At 39.8% G+C, this 15,577-nt stretch overlaps 1 protein-coding gene across 2 annotated transcripts; it reads left to right on the forward strand.

The window, feature by feature from the left end:
- The first annotated feature begins 3,984 nt into the window (after positions 1-3,984).
- arpin (actin related protein 2/3 complex inhibitor) lies at positions 3,985-13,329 on the forward strand. Of its 2 annotated transcripts, none has more exons than XM_024259188.2 (6): positions 3,985-4,217; positions 7,141-7,216; positions 8,655-8,787; positions 9,628-9,834; positions 9,955-10,121; positions 12,835-13,329. In XM_024259188.2, the coding sequence occupies exons 1-6, from the start codon at positions 4,126-4,128 to the stop codon at positions 12,841-12,843; spliced, it is 684 nt and encodes a 227-aa protein (XP_024114956.1). In that variant the 5' UTR covers positions 3,985-4,125; the 3' UTR covers positions 12,844-13,329. The 2 variants fall into 2 exon arrangements, with proteins under 2 accessions (XP_024114956.1, XP_036068104.1); XM_036212211.1 differs by lacking the exon at positions 3,985-4,217 and adding an exon at positions 6,072-6,139.
- The last annotated feature ends 2,248 nt before the right edge of the window (positions 13,330-15,577 follow it).

The following is a 15,577-nucleotide window of genomic DNA, read 5'->3' on the forward strand; positions in this document are numbered from 1 at the left end:
TCCCCCTCTCCTCAATTGCCAGGCCGGGCGACAGCCTGAACCACCTAAACCCACTTCTGCTCCCATCAGTCCCTGAGACTTTGAAGGCTACAGCTCCTCACACCTGGACACGGGTGCAGTCCACTGTCTCCACCCACAATTGTCCAGAGTCCTTTTTTCTCTCGTGCGTTCTCCAGACAGAGCTGTGACATCACTGCAATCTCTTTTTTTTTTAAAGTGAAGCAAAACACTTGTTCTAATGTTTTTAGTGACTTATCGCGTGAGTTGGTTTGTGCTTTATCGCAACATGGCGATTTAATGGAAACGGTCATTTCAGAATGTTTTTAAGAAATTCCTAGAATTTTGATAGTTTTGCACAAATATGTAATGGAAATGGCGTCCATGGAGATGCGGCACAGATGATTAGGAAGGTAATCAGGAAAACAGATCAGGGTGCACTGTTTGAAAAAAAAAAAAATGCATCATAGACATTGTTAGCAGGGCTGCACGGTGGCGCAGTGGTTAGCGCTCTTGCCTCACAGCGAGAAGGCCCCGGTTCGACTCCCGGCTGGGACCTTTCTGTGTGGAGTTTGCATGTTCTCCCCGTGCATGCGTGGGTTTTCACCGGGGACTCCGGCTTCCTCCCACCGTCCAAAAACATGCTTCATGGGTTAATTGGTGACTCTAAAATTACCCCTAGGTATGAATGGGTGTGTGATTGAGGCCCTGAGACAGACTGGCGACCTGTCCAGGGTGTACCCCGCCTTCGCCCTTCAGTAGCCGGGATAGGCTCCAGCACCCCCGCGACCCCGAAAGGGACAAAGCGGTCAAGAAGATGGATGGATGGATAGACATTGTTATATATTTGTGTGATTGTTGTCCCTAACATGTTGCCATAGGAGGCTCTTGCTAGGATAGAGAGAACAGCAAGAGTCATGTGTAAAAGTGTATGGAAAGACGGTGACTTAAAACACTCGTGTGCAGTTCAACTTGGCCTCCCATTCTTTTATTTGAAGTTGTGATACCAGGAGTACACAATGATCATAATAGCTCTGAAAGAATCAGCAAGATGTGAAATGTAGAAAGAAAACATAATATTCTGTTCTATTTAACAGATTTTGGGGGGTTCAGATAGAGGCACAGACTGGAGAAGGGAGAAGAAAAAGTCACATTCTATGTGGGTCTTGATCTGTGTGGCCAGACAGGGGGAAAAAAATCCAAGCCTTTCTGATGTTGTTCAGCGGCCTTACCAAACGTGGGGGCGGGGCGGATCTGGCCCGCGGGCCGGAGTTTGCCCATGTCTGGGTTGGAGTATTAGACTTAGATCTTTCAGTTATTCACAAGTACCTGATCCAACATTGTACTTGGATTGTATTTGCTACAACTTATGGCATGTAAAATCGTGCATGTACAAAATTGTTGGACATGGAGTTAACTCCGTTTTTGAACCCATACAGGAATTATTTTTTGAGTTCTGTTTTTTAAAGTAGTTCAACCACTAAGCAATCGAAGTGTTTAAACTTTAAGACATACACTCCCCCTCAAAAGTACTGGAGTGTTTTTTTTTTGTATAATAGACAATTTTGGGTATCAGATCAAAGGATTACATGTTTTGAATTGTAAGTTTTATTTCAAGACATTGACATTTGGAGCAGCAAAACAACTCAAAAGAGGTCACTTTTTCTTTGAACTTACCCACTTTTAGATGAGCTGTCTAGCTGCTCGGGTTTCATGGGAGAAAGCAGTATTTGTTGGATAAACAAGAAAACCAGAGAGCCAAGGGAGAAAAGCAAACCATTTTGAAGCTATACAGAGGGAAAATTCAATCAATGCTATTGTTTTTGATAGCAGAATTTTATCAATTGGGAGATCAAATGATTTGATCTTGATGAATAATCAAAACTCCTCTGGCTACAAAATGTTCTTAAGATGCTGAACTAAATTAACTGGAAGATGTCATGTGTTAGGCCTCTTTTTTGGGTATACTTAAATAGTACTTTTCTACCTTGCCTGAAGGCCTAAGGCGCTTTACAGTCACACACATTCACACACTGGTGACGGCTCTGCTGATGAATACTGGCGCCGACCTTCCACCAGAAGCAATGTGGGGTTTCAGTGTCTTGCCCAAGGACACTTCAACACATGGGCGGGCAAGGCAGGAATTGAAACCTGTGTTCTTCCGATCAGGAGTGGACCGCCCTACCGCTGCACCACAGCCATCCAAAAGGCCATATATAACCCATCAATAAGCTAATGGATGTAACAGTGGATTTCATAAACAGTTTTTGTTTCCCACTTTTGTGTTTTCCATTGTGTACAGTGTGTCTAACCTATTAAGGCCAAAACCAAATAAATCTAAAAGAAAAACGTTTTAATGTGGCATCAATTTCAACATTAGGTAGGTTTAAAAAGTTAATTTTGACAGTATTTCATGAAGATACAACACTGATTTTTTTCCCACTATCAAAACAAGTGTCTTTATCTCCAAGAAACGTTGACTGTATAAGAAAACTGGACTCAGTGACACGCCCCTCCCCTCGGCATTCCAAACAGGAAGTTTCTGCAGGTTACAAGAAGCCAAAATCTCATAGACTTCTATAGAGAAATAAACAGCTATTACTCGGTCATTCTATTTGTCAGAATAACCATTCTTGCTCTGATACAGTTTTTTTAAACATGATCTTGATAATTTTCATATTTTTTCATGATATTATGTCTTTATGGTAAGTTGTTCACATATACACTGGCCAATCAGGTGCCAGTACGGTTCTGTTACACGGGTAATAATGTGACCTGAGCAGTGAACTAATTCCATTTACTGGTTGTGTCCAAATTTCTTCATTACTCACAAACACTGAATGTGTAAGAGAACTGGACTGAGCGAGTGTGACCTCACACACACTCGCCTGGGTAGGCGCCTTGCACCTGCTCCTTTCCAGCATTATTTTTATGATTGACATGTGAAGTCAGGGCAAAAACTACCATAATCCAGGCGACCTGCACAGCACTGCGTCCGCCTGCATGATCTCAATCACAGCTATTGCCTGACCTCCGGCTCCAGCAAAATGAAGTTAATTCAGTTGCCACTTTTCCATGATACGAGCGCTGGCATTTAGAGCCAGACGAGGTGAGTAAGCAGCACTTGGTCCAAGTTGGTCTGAGTCAACGTTTCTAAGGCAACTACTGCCACCAATCAGAGCTGAAAGCGGCTCGGGAAATTCTGTCACTTAAACATTTGAGCTGGGGGCCAGTAGGCGGCACATGTTTTTACTGAGGAGTGGTCAGTTTATAGTTTAGATAACTTGCAATAAAGAAAAAACAAAATGAAAAAAAAAATAGGATTTGCAAAAAGATGTTAAGAAAAATGTTTCTTTGTAAGAATGGGTATTCTGGCAAATAGAATGACTAATAGCTCTTTATTTCCCTTTAGAAGTCTGTGGGATTTTGTCTTCTTGGAGCCAGCAGGTACTCCCTGTTTGGAACACGGAGGGGGAGGGACTACAGTCCAGTTTTCTTGTACAGTCAATGCCCACTACTTAGTCCCCTATAATGAGTTTGCCATTTTGAAGTGTTGTCTGAATGTAAAATTCTAAAATAGAGTGTCATGGAAATTTCCTAAAGTCTTTGTGAAAATGCATTAAGCATCAATGCTCAGTAGATCTACAAATTTAGACCACAGTGCATTGCGTTTGAGCAATTTATCATGTGAAAAAAATATTTATTTTTTTAAAATAAACAATACAGGTTTGATAATCAAAATACAATGGATTCATAAATAGTCTTTGTAAAATATCAATATTGGTGACGTCATATTTGCCATCTAAAAAAAAATTGTGAGAATGTGTCCAGCCCCACTCCCACATATCAAGTGTTTTGAGTTGTAGGAAGGGAGTTCGGACACTCGGAGAAGAACCTTGCTAACTCTTGTGGGAGTCCTGCGGCTCGCCGTGGTAAGGAGGTCTCAAATTCTCATTGCGATATAAAGATAATCTTATAACATCGGTCGAAGTGTCCGTGCATCTCGGTCGTCTTGGAGTGAAAATCAAACGCACCCCTCAGTCAACCGGGAAGCGGAAGTTTGGAAACAGGAAAATAACATCTTTGAAAAAATAATCAGAGAAGTTTGGACTATTTAATTCAAGGAAAATGAGCAGAATTTATTACAACGAGTCTTTACAGAACAAACCGGTACACAATGAAAAGCTGGACCGGGTGTGGTCGCCGTCTGCCTATGAAAGGTAGGACTTGGGTTCGTTCGGTAAAGTGAAAGGGAGCACCAAACTCTGAAGAACAAAGCAGTGATTTGATCTTTTTCTCTGGGAAAACAGCAGTGATTTTGCCTTCAAGATAGACGTAGACGTTCCGGTGCATATTTGGAGAACAAACAGCATACATATCAATGACAGCATGATGCTATCATTGATATGTATGCACACACACACACACACACACACATATATATATATATATATATATATATATATATATATATATGTATATATATATCAATGGATGCGACCACGATTTGCTTGGTGTTTGTGTGCTACAAAAACTCCAGCGTTACGACCATTGACTGTAGGAGAGAACTGGACTGAGAGACCCCTCCCTCTCATGTTCCCAACAGGAAGTACCCATTGGCTTCAAGAAGACAAAATCCCATGGGGTTCTATAGAGAAATAAAGACCAATTACTCAGCCATTCAATTTTTCAGAATAGCCATCTGTTTTTTGTTTTTGTTTCCTTTTTAAACATGTTCTTGATAATCCTCTTTTTTCCTTGATATTTTTGGATCACATGTTATCTAAGTTATGAACTGGCCAATCAGATGCCTTAGTGAAAGTATGTGGTCTTTTTTTGGACACATTTAAACATACAATCAATATATCAATTGTAATATACATACAGGTGGATGTTGCAGGGCTACCAACTTTTCATAAAACCTTGGAGTGAGACTCGGTGCAGGAAAAAAAATCACTATATGGCGGCAAGTCATGAGACAAGTCAAGTACCACGAGGTAAAAAACTGATTTGTTGAAAAGTAATAGGAAAAATTAAAAACTTTTTAAAGAGTAACCATTGACTGTATAAAAGAACTGGACGGAGTGGGTGGGATGTCTCCCATAGAAAACGGTTTTCTTCCAGCTTCCACCAAATTAAGTAAATTCACTCGCCTTTTTTCCAAAAATTGGACACCACCATTTAGAGTCACATGAGGTTAGAAAGCAGTGATTGATCTGAGTCAGTCTAAGTCACACGTGTCAAAGTCAAGGCCCTCTGGGTAATTCTATCCGGCCCCGCGGATCATTTTATTTTATTGTTATTAATGACCCGATGTTATCTTGCGCTTATTTCTAGCTTGTATGATTTTGACAAAATATGTTTATATGTAGAGTAAAATATTGAAAGGTATTTAAGGTTTAAATTGATTTATTCTAAATCCATATTCCTGCCTTTTTAATATTCCCAATTATGTTAAAAAGTTACATTTTTATAGTTTTAAAATTTGTCATTGTGTGAGTTTTTTGGACTATTTTGGCATCCACTTAGATTTGTTAGGCTATTTTAGAGTTTAGCTAATATTTCAGTTACATGCTAGAAGTTTTGGCTAATTTAGGCTTTTTTCAGTTTTTTTACTCTGTTTTAAAGTTATGGTTATTCTGACAAATAGAATGACTGAGTATCAGCTGTTTATTTCTCTATAGAAGTCTATGGGATTTTGGCTTTTTGGAGCCAGCAGGTACTTCCTATAGAGAAGGAAGGGAGGGTCACTCAGTCCAGTACTCTTATGTAGTCCAGGTCTCTTATAATAAGAGCAACATAAAAATAATCCATCCTATTAACACAAGAGATAAACTAAACTGCATACTCATATTAAGACAAGACACAAGGTATTTAGTAAAAAATAAGTTTCAATCTCTGTGTCTCTTGTTGTTCTGGCCTGTTGCCATTTCTTTAAGCGTTGAGAATTTAAGTGGATGGCTCCCACCTGAAACATGGTTCAAGACCTGCAGTTTTAACTGTCATTATGGATGATGAAGTCCCATCCAAGACTAAACTGGTCTCGTTTTTTTTTAGGCCCACTTTACATCTGAGTGGAGCAGAACCAGAACCAGTTTTGCAGTGATGGCAATCACCTGGACAATTCTCGCTCCTGTAACCAGTGAGAAATAAATCACATACATGGAAATAAGCTCTTAAAGGCCCACTGCAACTGGATATTTTTTATTATAAAATCATTCCGAGTGGGTCTTTTAATTGTGATTATGCAGTTTTTAGCCAAATGTTAACATTTTATTATTAATTGAAGCTTTATCTGGTATTTTGACAATAATTTAAACTGAGTTATTGATGGGAAATTTAAATTTGAATTATCCTGTTCTAGATTTCAGACCATTTGTCCAACTTGTGATTACTATTATTGATATGAATAAACTCCAACCCACAACAAAATCTGCAAAGCTGGATTTTATTGTGGAGCACACATATTTAAAAATAAACTTAAAGTTAAAGTCCCATTAGCTGTCACGCTCTTAGGTGTGTGACGTGTTCTCTGCATCTGATCCATCCCCTGGGGGAGTGGTGAGCTGCAGACATACCTGCACTCAGGAACCAGTTGGAGATTTAACTCTAACTGTAATCCTAACCATTCATACCGCGACTCTGAAATGAAAGACTCTTTCAACACAGCAAGTATTCTTATTCTGATGGTGTCAAAGTCAGGACAGACTCTATAAAACCAATTATGAAGAGCCTGTCTTAGTTTAATCTGAAAGAGCTTCAGTCTTCCAGCAGGACAGCGTCAGTGGAGAAGGATTCAATCTGTGGCTCACATAAGATCACGAATCCAGTCATTTTTCTCATTTCCTTTCAAATGAACCAAGTAAATGAAACTTTTAGGTATAGTTATTGAAGATAAACTAAGTTGGGAAAAACACATAGATGGCATAATAACTAAAATGGACTGAGCAATTTCTACACTTTGTAGAAATGCTGTTTTTTTTAAACACCGCAAGCTAATTTAATGCCTTCATGAGCTTCACTGCTGTTCACCTGCAGGGACGGAATCTCTTTCTCTCTTCAGATTATTCAGTTCAGGTTTGTAGTTGTTGAATTAGATCAAATCGTAAACATTTTTTCTGGGTGTTGTTCTCCTTTCTGCAGCGGTCCTGGTGTTCTTCTGGAAGGAACGCTGCTGGACGTTTCCAGACACTCCATCAGTGATGCCAGCGGCCAGAAGGTACTGTAGTGAGTGCATGCAGGCTGTTTCTGAGCTGTTTGGTCTATTCTGGAGAAATGTTAGTGTTCTACAAAATCAGTTCGTTTCATCTGCAGTCCTGCTTAAAGACCCACTCCTGTGAAAATTGTGTTTTTAACATGTTTTAGTAGCATTTATCTCATGATGGAGGAGGGAAATGAAACAATTAAAGATTAAAACTGTGTTTGTTAGTATTTCTTTATTGAAATTGCGATGGATCAGATACACACCTGCGGTTTACAAAAGACCTCAGCATGAGGTCTCTGTTACGGAGAAAAAAATGGCTCTGATCAGCTGATTCACTGAAAAAAAAACAGTTACAGTTTATTCACAATTAAAAGCATAAAAGCTGATAGTTATGAAAATATCATTTTGAAGGGGTTTCTTAAAGTTTAGGAAATTTTCACATACGCAACCGACTACAGTTACGATTTCCGCTTCCAGCTAGAGATTGATTCTGACGCCATCTTGCTTGTGACCAGATGCCCCTCGAACCGATCGTAGAAGAGGGAGCAGCAAGTTCTGTAGTAAACAAGCAAAGCCCCAGCTTATAGGGGGATGATCCTCTGAGCGTGTTTTTATTAATAATAATATTTTTCACCCTAGAACACTTTCACTATAAAAAGTTACACCATCACTTTTGCCAGGTAATTTTACCCTGAATATATAATATAAGCCCTGTGACAGACTGGCGACCTGTCCAGGGTAAACCCCGCCTTTGCCCATCAGTAGCCGGGGTAGGCTCCGGCACCCCCGCGACCCTGAAAGGGAAAAAGCGGACAAGAAGATGAATGAATATATAATATAACCAATAGACAGTATTCTCACAAAAATAGCTCAAAGTATGACAACACATGATAAATTAGAGTAGTAACCTTTTATTTTCAATTGTGGTTTATGTAGCAAAATGAAAAATAAATACATTGGAAGATCCTAAAAACAGGCTTGAAAATGGTGGAAAAATTAGGAATTTGAGAAGAAAAAAATCCTACAAAAATAAATAATGATACTAGAGACTTGGTCTTTGGTCCACCCATTCCTGGGACGTGTGAGACTTTACCCAGGGACCCATGACACTCTGAAAAACACAGCTTATTGAACATAATGGGATACTTTTGCTCTTCTCTTATATGACCCTTGAAATCTTGAGAACAAGAAGTTTTCTTACTCTTAGGTGTGAAGTATTACCTGAACTTGGTCTTTCCTCTGTGAGGAACCGTGTTTGCAGTCACTGCTCCTCCTCTCATGGGTACAGGGCAATGGTCCGTTCAGGTGATGTGCACCGGGCCACACCCTTGACCCTCAACCAGTCTGATGTTAAAGAGGTTTTATTTCTGTGCTCTGAGCAGCAGTTATGAAAGTCATCCTGAAGGAAATGCAGATGTTCTTCAGAGCAGGCTCCGTTCTCTGTTTTTGTCAGTTTCGTTTCTTCGTGCTGTACATCAAACCCGGACGCATCCACCAGAGGAAGTTTGATGCCAGCGGGAAGGAGGTGGAGCCGAACTTCAGTGACACCAGGAAGGTCAACACCGGCTTCCTCATGTCCTCCTACAGTGAGTCCAGCATCTTCTCCTATGGACAGCAGTCTGAGTTTGAAGTGCACATCCCCACACCTCTTCCTGCTGCAGACACAAATCTCCCTCTGAGGAAAACACATCAACTCATTGTAGATGCTTCATCAGTCTGTCTCCATCCATCCATCCAGACAGTTAGGCCTCTTCATCTGGGGGAATCACTCTTTCTTAACCTTTTCTTTCAACTACTGTAACATAGATCACCTGATCACCAGATTTTTTTTCATTTCAAATGTCAATTTTTTCTCCCTATTTTTACTTTCTTTAACAAAGGTTAAAATTGACATAATATTTTAACAACTATTTTATTTTAACATTTCCTTTGAAAATGGCTCAAAAACAAAGTGCAAATAAAAACATAAACTGTAACAATGTTTGTACCACTATGCAGCAGAGAAAAATGATGACGGAGCACCAAAGCATGATAGAAAATATCATGTTTGACTTACAGTTCTAACATTTTTAATTCAAGGAAATCTGTTGCAGCAGGAGGGTCATACAGGGTGTGTTTTATTTTGAAAGGATCTTGAATATGCTTTCAAAAGTATAAAAAAAGTTAAAATTATTATACAGTGAAAAAAATAATCTTATAATCCAATTATTGTAAATCCTTAAAATCTACATTTTGTTTTTAAATGAATGGGTTTTTAGCCAGGAAAACATAAATAAAGAATATTTTAAAAAAAGGTGAGGTGGAGCTTTGCAGTTCTTGAGTTTTGATAGATTATAAACTGGACCAAATAGCTCATTAAGCGGTAAAGGTTGCAGACTCCTGTCCTAATGCAAAGGGCAGCTCACTTTGCTTCCATCTGCACACAGAGGTGGAGGCTAAAGGCGAGTCGGACTGCCTGAGTGAGAGTCAGCTCTCAGCCATGGTGAACAAACCCGAGCTGATGACGATAACCCACAAGCACGGACCCGCCGGGACCTGGGCCTTCTGGTACCCGGAGTCTGAGATGGAGAAAACGGAGCTGCAGACGGGGCAGGAGGTCCGCCTGAAGACCAGAGGGAACAGCCCCTTCATATGTGAGTCTGGATGGGACCGTCTCAGAGATCAAGCTGTTCTGACAGTTTACTGTGAACTTAAAAGATCGCTGCTCCAGTTCAGGGCGCTTATGAAGAATCTCCACAAATCTCCTTCTCCAGTCTCTCTGGCCAAAGTGGACGGTGGAACAGTAACAAAGTGCAACTTTGCTGGAGATGAGAAGGCCGGAGCGTCGTGGACCGACAAGGTCATGGCCAACAAGGGAAACGTCAGCAGCTCTGAGAAACTCCAAACCGGAGGAGGAGAAGGAGCAGAGGAGGACGAATGGGTGAGAACCAAACCTGAACCACCTCAAACTTTTCATGGAAAGTTCTTGAAAACTCCTGAACAAACCTCCACAGTCTGCATTAGCGTGATAGTCCTAAAAATGTTATCCCAAAGACTGCCTGCAGCCAAACATGGTGGTGGTAGTGTGATGGTTAGGAGCTGCATTGTAGCTTTAGGACTTGGAATTCTGCATTCTTCTAAATCCTGAAGAGAAATGTCGGGTTTAAGAGAACTTAGGATACAACATAGCAAAGATCTGAACAACAGCAGGCTGTTTCTAAAGGCTTTAGAACAGGGGTGTCAAACGCATTACACACTCATTCACAGAGGCCAATGGATTTCAAATAAAATGTATTTTACTAACAAAAAATAAATTCATTAATTTTATACAAACTGAATATTTTACATCAAACATTGAAGCAATCCCGATTGTAAACTCAAGAGGGGGCTATAGAAAAAAATGTAACACTCTGTCTAAAATATAAATGTGCAAATGAAATGAAACATTTTATTAAATTGAACTTGCAAACATTTGTGAACATAAGACTTTGGAGTTAAACTCCCTTTCTGTCCCGAAACTCATCCTGGTTTGGCCTTCATCATGTCCATATCTCTTGTTATGCTGGTCTTGCTTTTCCTTTGCTCCTCCTGGTGGTAGAATTCCGCATTGTGGTCATTTCTTTGAAGAAACATGCTTTTTTTTTTTTTTTAGATATCCTTATATATTTTTCTCTTCATGACTAGGCCAGATTAAGCCATCTATGTTTGACACCCCTGCTTTAAAGCTTTTGAGTTCTAGTCACAAACTCCATGTTGGTCCATCTTTATGAATGAGGTCTTCCTGTCACAGAGCAAAGCAGAAATGATTGTTGATTTCTTCTGCCACGAGAGGGTTTCATGTTCCAGTTAGACAGTCACATTTATCAAAGAAAAAAATCTTTTTTTTCTAGTCTTAGTTTCTCAACACTTCAGCTCTCGATAGTTACATCAAAATCTGTAAATTTAGTTTTTGTTTGTTTTTTATTTAACCCTCCAAAACAGAAAATCAAACGTCACATTGATTAGTATATTGGTACTAAATGGGATTTTCGGGGTGCAGAAGGACCTTCTCCAGGGGTCAACGACCTCCAGAGCCACACTACCCCTCCATAGTGGCTCTGGAGGTAAGGGTTAGTCAATTAGCATTGATTTAATGTTGATTACTTAAGTTTATTAAAGTATGCCTGAGGTGCACCTTAAAGTAAGACGGTTTTTTACATTCCTGCTGACATCAAGAAGCCTTAGTCACTCTACGCTTTCTCCAGAATGAACAGAATTTCAATACAAAGCAAAACTTTGCCAAAAGTCTGATCTTTTCTGAAAGTTCAGTTTATTTTGTACATTTACGCACATATTATCTTATGCTGGAGCACAGCAATAGTTAGTAGCTGCTCAGAGAGGAGTTGCTAAATATATTTGTTTATTTGTATATGCTTTTTCAACTGGATCAAAAGCCAATGAATTCATGTTAACAGCAGTAGGAAGTAGGGCTGCCACGATTAGTCGACTAATCAATGACTTAATAGTTGATTAGTCATTACTTTATTATATGGAGTCAGACTGTAGTAAAGTTGAACAAAGTTGTGAGCGTTCAGCACCAAAAAATGTAATTTTTTATGTTTGACTCTGTGAGACCAAAATTTTATCTTTGGTGAAAAATAGTTCCTTGTTTCAGATACCGACCTCATTATAGAGATCAGGAATATACTTTCCATCAAACTCATTTTGACAGGTGACCTTTGACCCTATATACCCTTTATATATAAAAGCAAAATTGACATTAAATAGTTACGTCATCTTGAGGGGTGGAGCACATGTCAAAACGTCTTTGATGGATGGTGTAGGGTCAAAGGTCACCTGTCAAAATGAGTTTGATGGAAAGTGTATTCCTCATCTCTCTTATTCGATTTAATCTTGTTTCAACCACAGAAACTAATAAGGGACAGAGGCTGCATGATTCATTAAAAGTTTAATAAACTATCATCTTAATTGTCTTTATTTTTAGTTAGTTTAAAGCTGATGATGGTTAAGATGTGTGCTTTATATCCACTTTGAGCATGACCCGATTAGTCGACTATTAAAGAAATCGTAGGAAGTAGAAAAAGGATGAAGGCTCACCAAAGCAGACATAAGTTCTAACAATAAAAATGTTAGTTTTGTCTTTCGTTGTTGAAAACTTTTGGTAGGTTTGCGTTTGCTGGACTGGGATGATCCTGTTTGGCACAGGAAGTCTTTTATTTTGAAGGAATACGAGCTTCTGTTGACCGTAAAAAACAATTTCACATTTCTGTATTTATTCAAGACAAAATAGAAATTTGTATTTGTTATATAAGTAACAATGTAATGAATGCAAAGTAGTATGAAATATTCCTAAAGTGTTGAATAAGACGTTGTGGCTCCGAGTTCAGTAACAGACAATAAACAGCAGGGGGCAGCACAGTCCATCACTGACAGCACAGGATGTGACGTTAGGACAGGAAGCACTGAGGATTCACTCTCATTGGTCTGTTGGTAAAGTGTCCACCTTGGGAGTGGAAGGTTGTAGGTTCAAATCTGTGGTAGGAAAAAGCCATCGCTGCTGGACATTCAGCTTTACAGGTTGAATGATGAGGGTTCAAGAAATTTCCCTTGCTGACGACTGAAGGGACTTTAACTCCTTTCTCTGTCTCTCTCAGGACGACTGAGGAGAGCAGCTTCCACGTCTGCGGACCAAAAACTTGTCCTCCTTCAGTCCAGACTGCAATCCAACCGACAGCCTCCGGTCTGCCTGCATCTTCAAACCAACCAAGCAAAGGTTTCTAAGACGTTCCGGCCGGATGAGGCGCTCTCTGTCAGAACAGAACTGTAAAGACAACAGCACCTGAAAATCATGTGTGTGGAGACCGTGCCACACTGATACGAACATTATCAAAACTTCTCATTTCTACTTTCTGCTTTCCTGTTGTGAGGTGTACTGCACATGCTCAGTTGGATTTAACTCTCCAGACCAAAGTTTTAAATGATTTTCTTCCTCAATAGTTGTGTAGATATTGTAAAGCTGTTCTGTTTTAAAGAAAGATAAGCAGCGGGTTGTATAACATGGAATTTAACAGGAACTTGGGCTTTTTTTTACTGCTTTACTTTTTTGATAAGTCATTAAAGATTCCAGAAATTAAACATTTCAAAATGAACTTTAATCCTGGGGGTTTGTTTACACAATCTGGTTTGGTTTTGTGGGTGGCCACAGGAGGCGTGCTGGAGCACTTTGATCCATGTTTATCTTAACGGAAGGAATTTTACATGTAAATCACACTCTGTTCTAAATGCTTCAAGTGTTCCCCGTGGTCTTTTAATCATGATTATGCCGTTTTGAGCCAAAATTAAAACCTGTGTTGTTTTCTAAGTCAGTTAGTGGAGTTTCTGCAAAGCAGCTGGAGTTCATTGGAAATCCGCTTCTAGGACTGTTGGTGTAAAACTAAGCCTGTACTCATTTCCCATCATCCCTTTGTTTACACTCTCTCCCGCTAGCTTACAGCCCCTCACACCCTTCGCCTAACATTACCGCTGCAACAAAAATGGTGAGCAATATCAGAGCTATCCAGTCGTACAGTTCTGATCCAGATTCCAGCTCAGACCGGGAAAACAAAGACGTTCATGGATCTGTTTGTCTGCAAGTGAAGGCATCAGAATGGAGCGGAGCAGGGAGCTTCTGGCCCGCCCATTTCAGTTTCTGCGCCACAACAGAGACATTTTCAAACAACCAGCTTCTGAATTACCATCATTTGAATAAAGGAATACTTAGAAATGCAGCTTTAAGCTTAATTTCTTTTATATTTGACCTCCATCATCAGAATAATGCTACGAGATTAAGTTACAAACTGCAAAAACATTTTTTTTTTGATTGGTACTTTCAGGAAAACATGCTGGTGTTTGTGAAACTGTAGACATGGCTGTTATTTTCTATTTGTAGGTTTCTAATACCACTAGAAACGTGACCAGGGTGAGCCCCACCTTTACCCATCAGTGTCTGGATAGACTCCAGCAACCCCATGACATTGACTTAGCTTTGTGGCTCAGGCTCGCTCAGGTCCACCCTTCAAGTCAGCCCCATAGTATCACCCCACTGACATATAATAGAGACGGACAAAGCAGCTGTGACGTCACTCATATCAAATGCTTTACCTTCAGTTTCAACAAAATTAAGTCAATTCAGTCGCCATTTTTCAAGGGTACAGACTTCGCCATTTTGGAACCAGACAGCATTAGTAAGCAGTGACTGGTCCGATTCGGTCAGAGTTAGGATTTCTATGGCAACCACTCTCACCCTCTGTCAAACATTCAAGGTGGGGGCCAACGGGCACCACATACTCTTATTGAGACATCTGATTGGTCAGTTTGTAACTTGAATAACTTGCAATAAAGAAAACATATCATGAAAAAAATATAGGTTTAGCAAAAACATGTTAAAAAGAGGAGCCAGAGCAAGAATGGTTATTCTGACCTCTAGAATAACAGGAATAGCTGTTTATTTCTCTATAGAAGTCGATGGGATTTTGGCTTTCTGGGTCTTAACGGTCTGTACTGACTAAAAACAGATGCCTCCATTTGAGTTGGTGACCTCACGTCCAACGTTCAAAATTTTTGATGGATAGATCTCACCAAGCCCCCTTTCAGTGGAAGGGGTGTGGCCTTCCAACAAGTTCACTCCTGATTGGGAGATAGTGGTTGCCATGGAAACGTAGACTGACCAACACAGACCAATCACTGCTCACTAAGGACGTTTGGTTCCAACATGGCGACCGAATTGACTTCATTTGGTTGGAACTGGAAGCAAGTAATTTTCTTTGGTAGCGTCACATTATCAGCCCAGTTCTCTATATACAGTCAATGACTCCACCCCCTCTCAGATGGGCCTCCTCAGTCACTGGAAAAACCTTTTTAGTTTTTAAATTTAAACCTTTTCACCATATTTTGGTTGAGTGTGTGTGGTTGGTCTAATTCTGTATTTTTAAACATGTTTTAGCCTTGTATAAATTTAAGTTTTCTGATTATAGATACATTAAATCAGGTACTTAAAAAAAAAAAAACTACTCCTAACTGGATGAAATTCTTATTCCAAAATGGCTTCCCAACGCATTTGTGAAAAACTGCTGCTTTCTTCAGAGGTGATGCTTATGTTTGGTGAAACAACAACAAACAGTGGTAAAAATGTAGCTTCAGTATGAATCCCCAACATGTGCATTCAACTCAAACGGACTTCCCCTGATTGATAACACTCCGTTGTTTCTTAGTCTATTTTTATTTATTAGTGGATCTATGCTCTTTAAATGTCTTAATTCAGTCTCATTCACAAGCCACTCCCTTAATGTCCCCCAAAACCCCGAACAAACATTGACTGACAGAATTCAGTGCTCCGGAGCGTATCTGCATGGTGCGTTC

This window comes from Oryzias melastigma, linkage group LG6, assembly GCF_002922805.2.
Source record: "Oryzias melastigma strain HK-1 linkage group LG6, ASM292280v2, whole genome shotgun sequence".
Lineage (NCBI taxonomy): Eukaryota > Metazoa > Chordata > Actinopteri > Beloniformes > Adrianichthyidae > Oryzias > Oryzias melastigma.

Bases quoted from the DNA above. Each gene is read 5' to 3' on its own strand.
- arpin (XM_024259188.2), top strand. From the start codon at position 4,126: ATGAGCAGAATTTATTACAACGAGTCTTTACAGAACAAACCGGTACAC. The intron at 4,218-7,140 runs GTAGGACTTGGG...TCCTTTCTGCAG, and splicing joins TCGCCGTCTGCCTATGAAAG to CGGTCCTGGTGTTCTTCTGG. The intron at 9,835-9,954 runs GTGAGTCTGGAT...CTCCTTCTCCAG, and splicing joins AGGGAACAGCCCCTTCATAT to TCTCTCTGGCCAAAGTGGAC.